Source organism: Megalops cyprinoides, chromosome 10 (genome assembly GCF_013368585.1).
Source record: "Megalops cyprinoides isolate fMegCyp1 chromosome 10, fMegCyp1.pri, whole genome shotgun sequence".
Taxonomy (NCBI): domain Eukaryota; kingdom Metazoa; phylum Chordata; class Actinopteri; order Elopiformes; family Megalopidae; genus Megalops; species Megalops cyprinoides.
In genome coordinates, this window is record NC_050592.1 from 9,429,427 (window position 1) to 9,446,526 (window position 17,100).

Below are 17,100 nucleotides of genomic sequence, written 5' to 3' on the forward strand. Positions count from 1 at the left end.
TTCAATTTATGGTTCCTATGAAAGAAAGGAAACAAAGCTGGTTAATCTCAATAATTGAAAGAATGCCTATCACATTTTCCTGCAAGAAAATTGCATGTCTTTAAGCTAATTGATGACTGGAAATTGTTTAACTTAATGCACAATGGACACCCAGACAATGGAACAGGCCTTGTGGGCTTTTATGAGGCGAAATTAACTGAGTTTATCTTACACAGACTCATTTCTGTAATATGACATTTGCTTTTGCATATATCCCCTGAGAAATGGGTTCCTTCTCATACTGTAGCAAAGACTGGATAGAGACATAATATAGATATAGATAGAGAGGCAATTCATAATGGATATTACCTATATACGTGTGTTCCAGAATAAGTTTCTATCGACCACAGAAATTGATAACTTTTGTTGAAACATTTGTTGTTTTCTGTTGAACAATCTGTCTAATGTCTGTGCATACTACATCGCGCCATCTACTGAATGATGGGCGCATGTAAATACACTAAGACTTCCTAAAAACGGATGTGCACTAGTACTGTGACCTCAAAGAGAGTATGAGTGTCATTTTCCCAAACAGCGCGTGTCTCAGTGTGTCAAGGAATTTCTCACCACAGTCCTACAGGGGAAGGACTCCAGTTACTGGGAGAGGATTCTGGGTGGAGACATTAGGCAACAGGGGCAGCCTGGCAGTGGCTGAAACTAACGCACATATACACATGCTGACCATGCAATAGGGTAATATATTTATAAACAGTATTTTACGTAATAACGGGTCAACCTGCTTTTAAATATTGGCACTTGTAAATAGCTAAGACACGCGTGGTTTGTGCAATACATTATTGTCATTTAGCTGATGCTCTTATCCAGAGGAACCTACATGCAGTTGGTCACAATTTTATCCATTTACACAGCTGGATATATACTGAGGTGATTGTGGGTTAGGTACTGTGCACAAGGGTACAAAAGCATCCCAATGGGGAATTGAACCAGCAACCGTTTGGTTATAAGCCAAGCTCTTTACCACTACACCACACTGCTGCCCCATATGTAAACCCAATTCATCAATGAGTACAACGTCCATATTTTAAGCTGAGAAACTACAGTGTACAACTATTCTTGTATTACACAAGGTATTAGACATACTCACCGTTACTAGAATACTAATAGTAAAAATTTTGAATCAATACACTACATTTGAACTTTTCTTTACTTAAGATATGCGCTCCTGTACACACATTTACAGTTGCTAAGTATAGAAATGAGTAAGCATGTCATATATGCACTGCAATTCACTGAACTCCATGGAGCAGTAACCCGACACCACACTGTGGCAGAGTGGCGGCACATAAACAAAGACCTTTGGCAAAACTGTGCGTGAATGGCACAAGAAATATTATTGCTCTCCAGTCAAAGATATGCCAGATACACAGCTACCTCACTAAACGGTTTCATGTTAAAATTACATTAGAAGATGGAACTTTGTAACGTTCCAAATTCCATCTGAAAATGATAGAATCTGCAGATAATGTAGATAAGTATGCACATGAGGTCAAAATGCAAGCACACAGGGAATCAAAAGGAAACTACAAACATGTTCATTTTGTCTCTAAACAGTTTATTAAAATGTTGTTTCTCCTACAGACTTAACCTCTAACACCGATTGGCCAAGACATGATTGACATGTGATGAGGAGCCCTCCCCCATGGCATACTAGCCAATGGGAGATCATGACATGCAGTACTAAAGGGAAGGTATAGCAACAATACAACCAATTACACAAAGAGCCACCTATATATTAAAAGGACATTTAATTTGATTGACTGCTCGAAATCGACACTGCACACATTAGTATGTGCGTATGTACCTGTTCAGGGCATTTTATTAAGTGCAGTGTTTTTTTTGCAGTGATTCAGAGGTTACCATACACTGCATTTTCAGTGCACGTCTACTGAAGTGCAGTACAGTGTGTCTCAATCTGTCCCTTTAAATACCAAAAAAAAAAAAAAAAAGGAAACAGAATGACATCACAAACACTGGAAAAAGGAGTGGGGTCTAAGTGCTGTGTTGGTCTGCGACTGGTCAGCTGACATAACTGACCCCACAGCAGTGCACGTCTTCCCTTTTATGCACGCGCATTGATGATCTCAATGAATTCTGGCTTCAGGGATGCTCCACCCACCAGGAAACCGTCCACATCCTTCTGGGAGCCCAGCTCCTTGCAAGTAGCACCAGTCACTGAACCTGCAGAAGGCAAAATTATACACACACATATACACACACTTTAACATACATAACATGCTGAGGCCTGAAGTTGTTAAGGCAGAAACCTCCGGGGTGCAACATGTAGGTGATGTCCTCCTCTTGATTTGCCCACATCAAGATGAGCATTTTCAGTTTGTATTGTTAAATCAATGTAAACACAACTGTTTGCATGCTGGTTCCCTCCTATAATAACTATCTGGTCGACAATAAACACTGTCAAGTCAATTAAGCCATTTAATGCATTTTCGGGAGGGAGGTAATGCACTTATGGTGCGCACATATAGAACACCTTTGCGCTATGTGAAGCCAAACAGAGGCCAACGGCATGCTTCACCCCTTACGAACCTCCGTAGATGATTCTGACAGAGTTGGCCACTTCCTCCGAGATGTTGGCCTTTACCCACTGCCTGAGTTTGTCATGGACCTCCTGGGCCTGAGGACAGAGTGAAAAGCTTTTAGCATCATCCCTCACACCCACCACCTGTATCCCTCATTAGCCTTTACATCCCCGTACCTTAGGTGTACAGAATGACAGGTAGAGCACATGATTCAAAGTGCAAGGGTATATTGTTTTGGAGTCGTCTGAAAAGTGCAAAGGTGTGCAAAAGTAGCTAACGGGCGTGGTCAACCACAGTCGCCTACCTGTTGTGGTGAGGCAGTCTTGCCAGTACCAATGGCCCAGACAGGTTCGTAGGCAAGGACCACTTTGCTCCAGTCCTTTACGTTGTCTGTAACATATTACTCAAAGTTGCTTAGGCAGCATGGACGGTAACATGCACACAATCGTATTACTCGAAGTTGGTTAGGCAGCATGGGTGGTAACATGCACACAACCGAAACTAAATCCTTAACCATGTCTGTGAAGCGGAAAATTAAATCAAGTAGCTAATCCAATTATTGATGAGCGAGTGTGCCAAATACCTGCGATGACCTTGGTCTGTGCAAAGACCACCTTCTCGGTGATGCCTGCCTCCCTCTCATCGAGCTTCTCCCCAATGCAGGCAATCACACCTAGACCATTCTCCAAAGCGTGAGCCACCTTCTGTCCAATGAGCTGTCAGGACAAAAGGCACGTATCCAATGAGAGGGCAAAGGTGAAGGAGAGGAAATGGCAGGTGAAAAGCATAATCTATGCATTGCATAAACAATGGAGCTAGATGTTTGAAAAGTGTTAAAAAAAAAGGTGACAGGTAATATACAGAGACCTCGAGAACCACTGAAAGCGTACCTCATCGCTTTCTCCAAACACGTGGCGCCTCTCGGAGTGCCCCAGGATAACCCAATGCACCCCGCAGTCCTTGATCATCGCAGGGCTGAGACACAAAGCAGAAGGCAAAAGAAAGAAAGTAAATGAGCATGCATGGTATGTACAAACACTGCAGTGTGTGTTCAGGCACTTCAAAGAGTGAAGCAGCAGCCTGACAGACAGTTCTCAGTACCTGATCTCTCCGGTGAAGGCGCCCTTGGCAACTTTGTAGCAGTTCTGTGCAGCAACTCCAATCTTGGCATCCAGCTTTGACCTGGCGAAGTCAAGGTAGATTGCAGGCGCACCACAAACCACCTCTGTGAAAAGGGAGGGGGAATACAGTATAAACCGTCAGATTAGCCAGGGCACATCAGTTCTGTCAAACTACAGCACATCCCTGTGCCAACTTGAAGGTGAAATACTGAAACCTTTGAGCATTTCTGTATGGTTCAGAACTGGAACTGCACTTCTGTTTCACCATTGCAAGGGACATTTTATTTGATTCTCTTGTGTGCCATGACTGTTACAGTAAGAGCAATCAATGATTCATTACCACAGTACAGTACAGTCCAGCACAGGGCCAGACAGTGACATTCTCGATGTAACACTATCTTGGGTCAAGTGAGTCTATATTAATCCGTCTGAAGTCACCATCCCCTGTGTAAAGGTCACTCAACTCCAAGCTTCTTCTCCCCCTCGAACTCTCACAGAAAGGCCAGAGTGCAAAACTGAGAAGGTTACCCACGGGATCGTTACATTCTGCCAGGGTCACTGGGAGACCACTGGATAAAGGTCAACATAAGGAGAACGCACTTAACGAACATAGAAAATTAAGAACGGATTTCAAATTTCGTCTGTACGAGCACCCATTACAGTGCGAGTAAAATGTCCTGGTGAAACGCCTTTGTCTTTAAATAACTACACAGAATGAGTTTCCCCACAGCCCACGTGTCCATCTGTGCCTCAAAGCTTGACTGTCAGTGTAGAAAGATCGATCTAGTTTTAAAAACAACAGCAGTGCAATAGTTCAAGGCCGCCTTGCTTACACGGAAGGACTGAAATGAACCCTCGAAACACTGAGACTTACTCTAACATAATCACCAAAAAACTACCTATACTATGAATTACATCGTTCAAAATCGGATCATACTGTATGGAAGTAAAGGCTCAGACAGGACCGCCAGTGCACAAAGAAATTTTTGTAACTGAGTTAGTATTATAAATAGAGGCAACTGAACCAGCTAGACCAACACAACTTGATAGCCGGATTTAATTCAGGGAACGATACCAACACAAGCATTACATTGTGGGGATATCCCCGAAATGGCCAACAAGTATACTGTAAAATGGATACGCAAGAATGGTCCAGCGGCCAGTGCACGAAATTGCAGCGTGCCATTGCCGCACAGAAATGGGAAATCTCGCACAACTAGCCAGCGAGTTGGCTTGCAGGGCTACGTGCTCGAAGACACACACCACGCCTCCATTCCGACAGAAACCTCTGCGTTGTGATTGACTGGCTTCATTTTTCCTCACAAAGCCATCTTTACGATGTCAGGGTCCTCTTTCGCCAGCCATGTAACGTTACCTGTGCCTTTCATTCTCCAACATAAACATCAGTCTTAACAATTATAATAATGCAGTCTATGTAGCAAGACATTTGGTCTAACTGACTCACTACCGTTAGACATCTTTTCTCAGTTTCGAAGGCACAGCCAGACAATTAAGTCAACACATGGCCGGTTAGCCTTTCAAACCTTAATTGACAAACTAAGCACTGAGCCCAAATCACAGAATACCACATCTTATGGCTGCAAAATACAGGCACGATGTTCCACTGATTATGGATCATACGAATTATATGAATGCATCTCCGACCCAGCTACCTTTCCAACTCTAGTGAATAAAATGGACCAACGGGCTACTATGCTAAAAAGCTAGGTAAGTTAGCTACTTTGGCAAATTGAGCTTTCGCAATTAACAGGACAGAACTGATCCTAGTAAATGTTAGTTAACCAGCTACTGTATTAAACGTGTAGCAACATAGCTACTGCTCAGAGCCTCGTTTGCGAGCAGTTATTTAACCTACCAGTGTCGGGGTTGAGTTTGGCGGTGTTCAGAGTATGGATGAGCTCGCCTAAGCTTTTCTTATCGCCGTTCATCTTCCAGTTTCCACCTACGAAAAATTTTCTTGGAGACATGACTGAAGCGTAACTGGTGGGGTTGCCCTGCTATTTAGCTGCTATTGTTAGCGACCTACCCGGAGAGAGGAGCACCGCCTAGGTGTTACAATCGTATCTTATAGCGTCGGCTACCGTGTAGCCCCGCCCACACTGTGTTTTATTGGTGTACAGTAGACACTCCCGTAAAATCATGTCCTTATAAAGAAAGGGGGCGTGGCAACACGACGAGCGAAAACCCAAAGTTCACTGATTGGTGGCAGTAAATTTCCTTTGACCCTGAACGACGGCCATCTTCTACACTTCTTTTGCCACTGATTAAAAATAAAAAAGTATATTTATGTAGATTTTCATTGCATACTAAACATGCCAGGTAGTCAATATAACATCAAAGTCATGAGACCTCTAAACAAATTATATGGTTATGAAGATGAGAGTACAGCACAAAGCAAGGTCCACAATTTCTATCGGCTGTGCTGATTGGTGTTCCGCTCCCCACTCAATTTACATAACCATGATCCCTTTCGCGGGAGTGCTATTTATGTCATATTTAATGTTTTTAATATTTAATATTAAAAATGAAGTACATTTATTTGCTCAAATGGAATTTTCCCTCTGTTGGTGTAGATTTCAATTTAACGTTCATCCTCGTTTGTACATTAGGTCTTACCCACCCTGAGAGCAACGTATAGACAATGCAATTAGGTAATGCAGGCGTGATACATACGGTAAATGGAAGTTTTGCTCTTTTAGTATTTGTCTAGCAGGTTTCTCCACGGAGAAGCCCCCTTATGGTAGTGCAAAGATAAGATGTAATTTGAGAATGTGAAAACACATACAGCGCTATGAAAATTGTGAAATTTTACTGATAAACGGCCGTTACGTTTACGTCATAGGAAAGTGGAACATCAGATTATACGTAGAAATGAAACCCAGTGTAAAAGTAGCTGGGTTTTAAGTTAACTCACAAAGTAAAAAGTTGTGATGTGAAGTTTAAAAATGCATTTTTGTGCAATTCGAGCAAACGCCCTGCACAACAAGAAAATGAGATTATTTTAACTCGCCACCAGGGGGGGAACGACACCATTTTATACACATGAAACTTGTGAGTACTGGCACCAGAGCGCTGTCACTAACGTGGTGTCAATTAAGAAATATGCATAATTATTTAATTTCACCAGATTGTTGACAAACTGGTAAATTACACATCCAAGCCTTTGTTTGTCATGCAATACATGCACATTTTCACTGTATGCATACGGACGCACTGATATTCCCTTTTTTATCTTTAAGTGCAATCGTTTTATAGACCTTCCTTTGTGCATCTTCGTTGGCTTCTTAATCTTTCTCCTTTGTCCGCCTTGCTCACGGGGGCGTCATTTAGCCAGCTAGATAAAACAGATGTTGCGAAACTCTATGGGGAGAGCACTCGGAGCTGAAGGTCGATCAAAGCTAGAAAAGGGGAGAAGAGGAGAGAGGAGGGGAAAGGGAGGTGGGGAGAGCTAAATCGAGTAAAGGGCAGATAAAGGAGAGGGTGAAACAAGAACTAACGTGCACATTCACGGAAACACCGCACAGAGTCACTTCCGCCCGCACGAAAGATGGCGGCTGACTTGATGGAGAAATTGTCGGGATATTTGGGTTCCCCGGAACCGGCGGTTCGGCTAATTTTGTCTATTCTAATTGGTGAGTTCAGCCCGGTTTTCCTCGGTTACGTTAGGTGATTTTTTTACGGTGAACCGTGGCAGGACATTTTATGCTCTAAACACACATAACTAGCTTGTTGCAACCTGAACACTGAATGACTGGGTAGACTGTATGGCTTACTGGATACACTTCATAATGTTAATGGCTAAAACATTCATCCAATTACAAACTGACAGCTACTCGTCAAACAAACTTCAAGGTCGGCCAGACATCCACCAGACGTAAAGCACGATGATTTGCAAGCAGGAAGAAAGTAAAGTGTATTAAAGATTATGTGTTAAACACAGATTCATTGGTAGACCATTTCAAATGACAGCATAGCCTGCTTTGTAGCATTGCAAAGAGTGAAGTAGACTGTTAGGGACAATCATAAACTTTGACCTGTTACTACCCGCTAGCTCAACGGATATGCGGCTAGCTCATTCCGACTGTTGGGGTTTCATATTACAGTTACAGGGTGGGAAAGAGGGAAGAGAGTTCATTGAACTTTGGTCTGACACATGGACGACTTTTCAATCCTCCTAAAGACATGTGTAATCATTATATCGAAAAAAAGAGACACATACAGGTACGTCTCCTAATTAACTCGTATAGCCAATACCAATGCAGCACCGCACAGCTTCCTTCGCGTAACAAGTGTAGCGCTTGGGCTTAATGAGTGTGTACATTGCTGTGCGCCAAACTCCCTTCAGTGCTCTCGGTGGACATGTTTCGATCTGGCTTTAACATGAATGTCAGTTCACCTCTGTAAAGTGAATTGTCACCAGTAATTGACGAGTCCCTATGAAAACGGTTACACCTAAAATATCATTACGTGCACGTGATAGGTTTGTGTCACCACAGCACACCAAGCTTGTGTAAATTAGACTGTATGTGCTGACGTTTTTATTGTTCCAGAGTTTATTTTATTATTTATGTATTATGTGTATATATTGTTTTGCTTATCCATAACTTTCTGTTCCAGATTAACCAGCCCACACTTGAAAGTAGCTTCAAGCTGAGTAGGAGACTTTAGGTCTTTATAATAAGATCGGTTCTGCTGGTCGTCTTATACCGCGATCTTATGTGTCAGATATTAACAATATCTCTTATTTACTTTCTTTCAGGGTACCCTTTTGCCCTGGTCTACCGGCGGTATTTCTTCCATCAGTCCCCCTCCACTATTCACCTGTTCCACACTTTCTCTGGGCTAGCGCTTGCAGCTTTCAACTTTGGTGAGACTGAAAATGCAAAGGGAGTAGAGGTGGATTTTAATGATGTGATCCGATAACATATTTTTGGCCCCTGGTCTGCCAAGATATTTGCATGCCTTTGTTGCCTGTTTGTAATTATACTGGGGAAAGAAGGAGGGTATGGGAGAGGGAGAGGATGGAGAGAAGGAGTGATCTCATGGTGATGGTGTCGATGTGGGAAGTGTTCCACTGAAAGAGGGATGAAGACGTGGAATGACAAGAGTTTCCACAAGAGATCTGGGGTGGAGGGGTCTGTGTGGAGAAATAATCAGGGTGAATGCAGGGTTGAAGGGGTGTATGTGATGATGTCATGGGTTTGTGGATGGATTTCCAATGACTCTTCTTTTTCTGTCATTTTATCGCTGCACTTGGAATTAACAGCAGGTCTGTCTCTCCTTGAATGTGTACTGTGGTCTGTCTCACTGCCTCTTCCCAAATTCTTCGTCCTGTACCTCTCTTTCATGGTGCACTGTGAATGTGTTATAGTATCCAAACCATTTGATGGGCTCTGCTCTACTATATTAATTCCTCCTTTCTCTCTCCTCTCCCTCTCTCAGGCTCTCAGCTCTGTCATTCCGCAGTATGTATTGTTGTCCAGTTCCTGTTGCTGAGGCTTATGGGAAGAACAATGACAGCCGTATTGAGCAGCTTTCTGTTTCAGATGGTGAGGCCGCATTCTCTCACCGTCCCCTCTGTCGTGATGCAGGTTCAGTGGAGAAATGGGTCAACTCCCTCTTCTCTCTGCAGATTCGATGTAGCGTAGCGCCCGGGCGGGGTTGTGGCACCTCACTGCATTGTTTTTTTTTTCCCTTTTTCTCTCTCCATCTCAGATGTACCTGCTGTGTGGATATTACTACACTGCCACAGATCAGTATGACATAAAATGGACCATGCCTCACTGCGTACTCACGCTCAAGCTTATCGGTATGTGACTATCTCTCTCTCTCTCTCTTCTCCTTTTTGCCTATATCTCCCTCCCTGATATCTGTGTTGCTCTTAATTTTGTCTTTTCTTACTAATAATGTTGTAATTACATTACACCTGTCATAAGTCATATGACAAAGTCATATGTCAAATGGTTCATACATTCTGTATCATTGTCACTCTCAGAACCTTTTATGGCATTTGTTTAATTCTCTGTGATGTGCTGTTGCTACTAATATCACTGTGTACTTCATTGTGAAGTCTGATTCTCCTTTCTATGAAAGGTCACTGTGGGAACTGCAATACACAGTACCTATGTGTATAATCATCATAATCATAGTTATCATAACATAGTTAGAATAACAGTGGCATTTTCTGATTTTTCCAGGTTTGTCATTTGATTACTATGACGGTGGGAAGGAAGCAGTGAGTTAATTATTTTTTTTTTGATTTGTTGATTAGCTGTAGAACTGGCCTGTTCAGTTAATGATCTGCTGTCCATTGTTATTTACTTAATTATCTGCCTTTTCATGATCAAGATTTTTTTAATTTTTAATTTTTTTTTAAAATTATTTAATGTTTAATTGTCTTGCTCAGTGTGTTTGTGTGCACACGCACGTGAGTCATTGTTTGGCATGCAGGTAACTTGTCAGGACAGGGGGTATTGAGTTTCATACACCCTTACAAAATGCGGCTGTACATTATGCACGCACATGCATAATTGCAGAGATGTGATGGTAAAGTAGTTTCCAGCATATATTCACTCTCTCTGTTACTTATTAATAATGTAAGTAACATTTGGTCTCAGAATCAGAGGTTATGTTTTGTATTGAGCAGTGTGGTCCCATCTCTTCTCCAAAGTCCGGTGTAGATTATACCAAGGTTTATGCAAATATGTCGCGGAGCCATTCCACCTTTGTGGTTAATCCATTCACACACATATTATGCACATTGGATATTCCTAGGTCAATACTTTGGATTTACTCTTTCTGTTTACTGGAATACTGCAGCCATCACTCCGTTTTGTTTTTTTTTTTTTTCTTTTTTTCTGCTTTTCCCCCGCCACCCTGCTTCAGAATCAGCAGTTGAACATCAGTCTTGCCTTGCTGTTGAAGCGAGACAAATGCAATCTTCCGATCCATTCACACGCAGCGGCTGTTGTTTGCACTACAAGTCACCCAGAGCAACATAGTGGGTGCTCATTGGTGGATTGTCGCTACTCCACTGACATCATCTGTGTGATGACGAATCACAGAGTGTTTTAGTGCAGTGAGATGAGAAGGTCTTTTCTGATCTACCCACTCCTATTCCTGGCAGAAAAGAGGCAATTTTTTCCCCATCACTGTGGGCTCCCAATCATTGCTGGCAGATGATACAGCAGGTTTCAGGCCTGAACCATGAGGCTCAGTCTGCACTCCTGAGCCTCCTTCACCCAAATTTCATGAGGGATTAAAAGAAAACCTCAGAAACCAAGAAGTTTTTTGAAATGTGGAGGACTTCCGTAAAGCAGCTTCATACACCACAACAACATGATTGAGATTGCTGTAATATTTACATTTACATTTATTCATTTGGGACGTGCTTTTTTCTAAAGCAACTTACAAGTGAGACAGAGTACAACACAAGTAACCAGCAGACAGGAGGTTTATTGTTTAATGCAAAGTGTAGAATGTTAATTCGGAGTATGTTGAAACGATGGTAGAGACCAGGCTAATCCTTCATGTGCTTGGTATAAAGTTTACAACAATGTGGTTACTCAGGCAATAAAACAAGGCTAAAACGATACCAATGTACTTTTGTTTCAAATTGGTTCAAGATGGCACTCTGATGGGAATTAAAAAATGTCAACTTGAAAAGGACCAGGACAGGGTTACATATTGCTGTGTTTGCATGCTAGGTGCAAAATTGTACAATGCACAGCTTGTAAAATGTGGATAAAACTATATGAAAATATAATCTTTGGTTTTAAATTTGTTCAAAATAGGTGTGAAAGGAAGAAGTAGGCTTAGGTGGATCTGTATGACTGTAATTTTTTTTTGTCATAATGGCGAGAACTACTGCATGAAGCAGCAAGCTGTAATTTCTCTTTTTATCTGCCTCTGCTCGGATCAGTACCATTGGATTTAGTCATGTCCATCATTATGTCTGTTCTTAAAGCCAGACTCTGTTTTTTTATGACTGTGCATGTGGTACCTTTAGTTGTGTATAACCAAACAAACATTTGAAATAAATGTGAATAATTCTCAGTTGGCTTGATCTTTGAAGATTAAGCAACAAATGGCGCCCCAGAGTAATACTATTTACTGGCAGTGTGCATTTTTATCCCGTTGGTTACATGCCAAGCACGTACTTCTAACAATATTGACCAATGTCTGTTTATGAGCCCGAGTCTACAATTCTTTTATTAGTTCGGTTTATTTGATTAGCTCATTTTCAGGCAGCGGTCTGAAGCATTTCCGAGATCATTGTAAAGTTGTGTCCCCTGGTATCCTATGATAGACCGTGCTATTTTCAGTAAGTGTCTGCGCTAAATTGCCCCTTCCCATAATTACTTCTCATCTTAGTCCCAGCTTAGTGCAGAGCAGAAGAAGGGTGCCCTGCCTACAGTTCCCACTCTCCTGGAGGTCTGTGGCTTCTCCTACTTTTATGGCGGTTTCTTGGTGGGGCCACAGTTCACTCTCCGGAGTTACCAGAAGCTGGTCTCTAGGGAGCTCACTGACTGTCCTGGACAGCCACCCAACAGGTGAGGAAAGAAATATGGAGCCAAGCAACAATAAGAGAGCCTACAATCGTTGAGGAAAAAGTGAACAGCCTTATGAGCGCCTGTTTGCTTATTTATTTATTTTTTTTAATATAACAGAAGAGAAGCTTCTTACCAAAGTCTACAAAGGGAGAGAAAATGATTTATTTAAGTTATTTTTCTCATCATATGAGGTTCAGTTTCACCATCTCCCCTGTTTATCATTGAGTGAAAATCTCTGTCTCTTTCAGTGTATTTTCTGCTATGAAGCGATTTTCTTTGGGTCTTGTCTGCCTGGCAATCTTCACCATAGGAAGTCCCATCTACCCTGATAGCTACCTCCTTACAGATGACTATGAGGTAAGGAGAACTAACAGAAAACTTGCAAAAAAAAATCAACCCCAGCATGAATGAAAAAAAACTTGTTACTGTTTTAGGGCTTTTTACTCAGTTTCATGTTTTCAGTCTGTATTTGTTGCATTTTAAAGAATTTGTTCATTTTGTTCTGCATCTCAGGCCCAACCTTTCTGGTATCGTTGTGTGTACATCCTCATCTGGGCTAAAATCAACCTGTATAAATATGTCAGCTGCTGGGTCATCGCGGTAAGTATCTGCACCACACTATACCTTTACCTGTTGCTGTATACTTGCATGTCACCTCTGTTAGTACCTGAACCTTACATCTCATTTCTAAAGGCAGCCTTTAAAAGGTGCAAATCCAAGCCTGTTTTGTGGTGCTTATTTAGGGGTTCTCTAAATAAGGGATTGTTTTTTTGTCGTGCGCTTTTTTGTCTTTTTGTTTTAGGAAGGGGTTTGCATCCTCACTGGACTGGGCTACAACGGGCAGGATGCAAATGGGGTGACCCAGTGGGATGCCTGTGCAAATATGTTGGTCTGGCAGTATGAGACCACGCCGCTCTTCACAGGAACGATCGCCTCCTTTAACATCAACACAAACGCGTGGGTGGCTAGGTGAGTGCCATTCTCTAAATCGCTCACACCACCATGCCAGTCTGCAGTGCTGTTATCTTCCCTTCATGGTGACAGTGACAGTTTGCTCTTCTTACTCTGTTATGAGTGATGTTTACATTTACATTTATTCATTTGGTAGAGGCTTTTATCCAAAAAAAGAAGCTAGAGGCTTTTATCCAAAAAAGAAGCTTCTTACCAGAGTCTAAAAAACAGGGTTTCCGCGGGTCCTTAAGTCTTAAAAAGTCTAAAATCCAATAATCTGAATTTTAGGCCTTAAAATGTCTTAAATATACGATTTTGACAGGTCTTACAATTTGATTGGATTATGAAGTTAACGTTACTTTTTTTAAAGTTGCATTACCTTCAGTCTCGCTTTTAAATGTGTTTTTGGGGAAAATTTGTATTGATCACGCTATAACGAAACTACACAACGGAACCAGCATGGAACCAATAACCACTAATGCAAACTGTGCAGCCCAGTCAGAATTTATCAGAGCACACCCAGCTAGTGTGTCGCGATGTGGTGTGTGGGCTAACGTGGCATCTCCTCTCATCAAAAAAATACCTACTTCTAGAAGTAATAAGTTAAAATTGTTTTTGTTAACGTTACTTTCATCTAATATGGGTAAGTGCAAGTTCAACGAGATCTGGCTCGAGAACAGCTTATTTAGTGCTTGGTTGAAGCCTGTTGAAAATAACGAATTTGAAGCCTTGTGCAAGGAAATGCTCAGATTAGGAACTTTTTGGGTATAAAGGCATTAGAGTCACCTCTATGTGAATGTGAGGAATGTGAATGTGAATAAATTCATTTACTTTGCAAGTAATTCTGGGACTCCGATTTTCCTTCATATCCTTCGCACTTTTTTGCCAGTATGGATGTGAAAAAGGTCTTAAATTGCATTCATAATGGTCATAAAAAGGTCTTAAAAAGTCTTAAATTTAATTTGTTGAGACCTGCAGAAACCCTGAAAAAGGGAGAGAAAAGCATATAAGAAGTATATAATGACAGCTATTTAAGATCACTCATAACAGAGTAAGAATATGGGTTTTTTTTTCTCTTGTACATATTTTATGTGTTGACATCTATTAGGTGGAAACATACAGCCTTGTAGAACAGTAGAGCTTTGGTTTTCCTGCCATAAATTTGTGAACCTTTTTCTCACCATCCACGATGTTATGAAATGTAGTTCTGACTGCGACTTCTCTCTTTGTTTATTGGAAGTGGGAGTTATAGTCCTAATGATGTGTTTTCTCTGAGGTGACTCACAGACACGTGTTCAAGCGGCTGAAGTTCCTGGGCAACAAGATGGCGTCTCAGGTGCTGACGCTGCTGTTCCTGGCTGTGTGGCACGGCCTGCACTCCGGCTACATCCTCTGCTTCTCCATGGAGTTCATCATTGTCACCGTTGAGAGGAAGGTAAGAAACTCTTTGCTCTTTTCTCTCCAGGCTAATGGTCAGCACTTCTGTATTGCTGTGTTTTTTTTTTTTTTTAACTCCAGGTAGTCACTGTCAGCACCATCATAATTTTAATCTGCATATGAGTTTTCGTTCTATGACAGACACACTCTGACAGTCTCTGTGTCTTTCCCTGTGTCAGGCCATGGCGCTGGTGAAAGACAGTCCACTCCTGACCCGTCTGTCTGTCAGCCCACTGTATCCCCTTATCTACTGTGTACAGCAGTTTGTGCACTGGCTGTTCATGGGATACCCTCTTGTGCCCTTCTGTCTCTTCACCTATGACAAGTGGCTCAAGGTAAGAAAGAGACGGAATAAAGCTGTCTATGAATCCATTTTTATGTTCAACCATCAAGACACATGTTTAGATTTTAGACATGAATTTGAATGCAGTTTAACTGAATTTATAGTTCCTCTTTGCAGCTGGGGCAGCATTGTAGTATGGTGGTGTGGGCATGGGTGGTAAGCTGCAGGGCTCATAACCAAAAGGTTGCTGGTTTGATTTCCTGCTGGGGCACTACTGCTGTACCCTTGGGCAAGGTATTCAACCCAGAATTGCCTCTGTAAATGTCCAGCTGAAATGGATAACATATAAAAACTGTAACCTGTATAAGTCGCTCTGGTTAAGAGCGCCTGCTAAATGACAATAATGTAATGTAATGATTACCCACTGTTTGCTTTGATAATTGATGTATCCTGACGCCCTTTTGAATTTTTGTCGATTCTGTGTCTCACAGGTGTATTCATCAGTCTATTTCTGTGGTCACGTCTTTTTCTTCTGCGCCTATCTTATCTTGCCATACCTCCGCATGGTGCTGGTGCCTAGGAAAAGAGGGGACGAGAAAAAGGAGGAATAGAAATATGGGTAAATCAGTCTTTGTCAGTGTGTCTGTGCCTGTGTCTCTCTCACCCAACCCAAGCTGGACAGTACATCCAGTCTGCGTTTCTTTGTCTATCAGGGTTGTTTTCCTGTCTCTCTTTCTCCGTCTGTGTCCTGGATGAAGTCAGTGCATCGCTGGTGATCACTCCCGTGTAACCGTCCTCTCCTTCGTTCTCTTCCAGGTCTCTTGGGTTGGAACATTCAGCCTAAGTCTGACTGAAGGGAACTCTGACTTTCAAACAGGAGCAGATCAGAGCATATTTTAAATGCCTTTAGTAATATATATATATATATATATATAAAAATGTGTAAATTTTTGTTTCTATATATTTTTGTGTTTTGGGTGGGTGGGGATGTGGGAGTGGTGAGAAAGGGGGGGAGGGTAATGAGCTGAGGAGCAGGGAAACTAAAATGTATACCATAGTGCCACATTCATAACTGAAGGCCGTTTTGAGTTTATAAGTTGATGAAAAAGGGAGATGCAACGAAAAACAGTGATTGAAAAATATTGTGTACCCAGAAATACAGACATGAATGATAGACTGGGGCTTCCTATCAGCTCTGGTTATTTTTTCTCCTTTTAACACCTTATCTTCCCAGCTCCATTCAGTGAAATGCTGCACAGGGTCAGGATGACAGCACAAAATGTATTTTAAAGAAATAGAAATTTACGACGTGAATTTTTTTTTCTTTTTTTGGCCGTTTTGTTAGAAATGACCATTTTTTTCACGGACATTTTCACAGACCTTGGCCAAAACAATGAACACACTGTACACGTCTGTTAAATTGCCTTGTTTATTAATGAATGTTATAAAGGTGTGTGTTGGTTTTAACAAATTCTGTTTTTTTTATGGTTGTTGATTTATTGATATACCTGGAAGTTTTAAGTATGGTAGCTTGTAATTTTGAACAAGAAGAAAAACAAAATCCACATAAAGGGTGATTCTGTCTGTCAGTTCCTTCATCTCTCTCCTTGTGACCTCATCTCTCTCGTTGTGACCTCATCTTTCCACCCCTCAGTCCTCCTCTCCTTCTATGTATTTTTTTTCATTTGCTTCATCACTCTTTCATTCTTTCATTCTAAGAACACAAAGCAAAAAAACTTTCAACCAAAACTACGGTTTTCTATCAGCTGAAGTTATGATAATGATTATACCATCAATAACAAACTAGTGAGGGAGAGCCCCCTCATTGTAGCTGAATGGGAGCAGTGATTCCCTTTTCACTAACTTTGATAATATTTTTAATAATATTTATACTTGTGATAATTGATGTGTATTAATTATTATAATTCCAGAGACTTTGCCTTATTGCTACCAAATGTACAAAGAAAAAGAAATTTAAATGAATTTTTGTAATTTTAATTAAAATGCTGGATTTTTAAAATCAATGACTGCGTCTGTGTCGTGCTGAAATGTACATGAAATCTTTTCGCCACCCCGTTTCTGTCTGGTAGGAGTCGAGGTGACGTCATTTTGCAGTCTGGGCGGGGAGAGAGGAAGAG

General features: G+C 41.4%; 2 protein-coding genes and 1 non-coding gene across 3 annotated transcripts; 2 read left to right on the forward strand and 1 right to left on the reverse strand.

Annotated features, from left to right (window-relative positions):
• Positions 1 to 1,591: 1,591 nt before the first annotated feature.
• tpi1b (triosephosphate isomerase 1b) lies at positions 1,592 to 5,809 on the reverse strand. The gene is made up of 7 exons (XM_036538281.1): positions 5,595 to 5,809; positions 3,699 to 3,822; positions 3,488 to 3,572; positions 3,181 to 3,313; positions 2,902 to 2,987; positions 2,605 to 2,692; positions 1,592 to 2,238 (listed from the first exon to the last, which is right to left on the reverse strand). The coding sequence occupies exons 1-7, from the start codon at positions 5,704 to 5,706 to the stop codon at positions 2,120 to 2,122; spliced, it is 747 nt and encodes a 248-aa protein (XP_036394174.1). The 5' UTR covers positions 5,707 to 5,809; the 3' UTR covers positions 1,592 to 2,119.
• Positions 5,810 to 6,421: 612 nt separating this feature from the next.
• On the forward strand, positions 6,422 to 6,474 carry LOC118785288. Its single transcript, XR_005005267.1, has one exon. It is a non-coding gene; the product is annotated as a U7 small nuclear RNA (small nuclear RNA).
• Positions 6,475 to 7,117: 643 nt separating this feature from the next.
• Positions 7,118 to 15,857, forward strand: lpcat3 (lysophosphatidylcholine acyltransferase 3). Its single transcript, XM_036538203.1, has 13 exons — positions 7,118 to 7,371; positions 8,499 to 8,606; positions 9,182 to 9,288; positions 9,455 to 9,548; positions 9,937 to 9,974; positions 12,113 to 12,291; positions 12,540 to 12,648; positions 12,805 to 12,891; positions 13,094 to 13,260; positions 14,530 to 14,677; positions 14,859 to 15,014; positions 15,454 to 15,581; positions 15,779 to 15,857. Exons 1-12 carry the CDS (start codon positions 7,287 to 7,289, stop codon positions 15,571 to 15,573), a joined length of 1,398 nt encoding a protein of 465 aa, XP_036394096.1. The 5' UTR covers positions 7,118 to 7,286; the 3' UTR covers positions 15,574 to 15,581; positions 15,779 to 15,857.
• Positions 15,858 to 17,100: the final 1,243 nt, after the last annotated feature.

Excerpts from the sequence above, each read along its gene's own strand:
- tpi1b (XM_036538281.1), bottom strand. The coding sequence starts at position 5,706 with ATGTCTCCAAGAAAATTTTTCGTAGGTGGAAACTGGAAGATGAACGGC. Across the intron at positions 3,314-3,487 it reads TGTTTGGAGAAAGCGATGAG|CTCATTGGACAGAAGGTGGC; the intron begins GTACGCTTTCAG and ends TTGTCCTGACAG. Across the intron at positions 2,693-2,901 it reads AGACTGCCTCACCACAACAG|GCCCAGGAGGTCCATGACAA; the intron begins GTAGGCGACTGT and ends CTCTGTCCTCAG.
- lpcat3 (XM_036538203.1), top strand. The coding sequence starts at position 7,287 with ATGGCGGCTGACTTGATGGAGAAATTGTCGGGATATTTGGGTTCCCCG. Across the intron at positions 9,975-12,112 it reads ATGACGGTGGGAAGGAAGCA|TCCCAGCTTAGTGCAGAGCA; the intron begins GTGAGTTAATTA and ends TTCTCATCTTAG. Across the intron at positions 13,261-14,529 it reads ACAAACGCGTGGGTGGCTAG|ACACGTGTTCAAGCGGCTGA; the intron begins GTGAGTGCCATT and ends GGTGACTCACAG.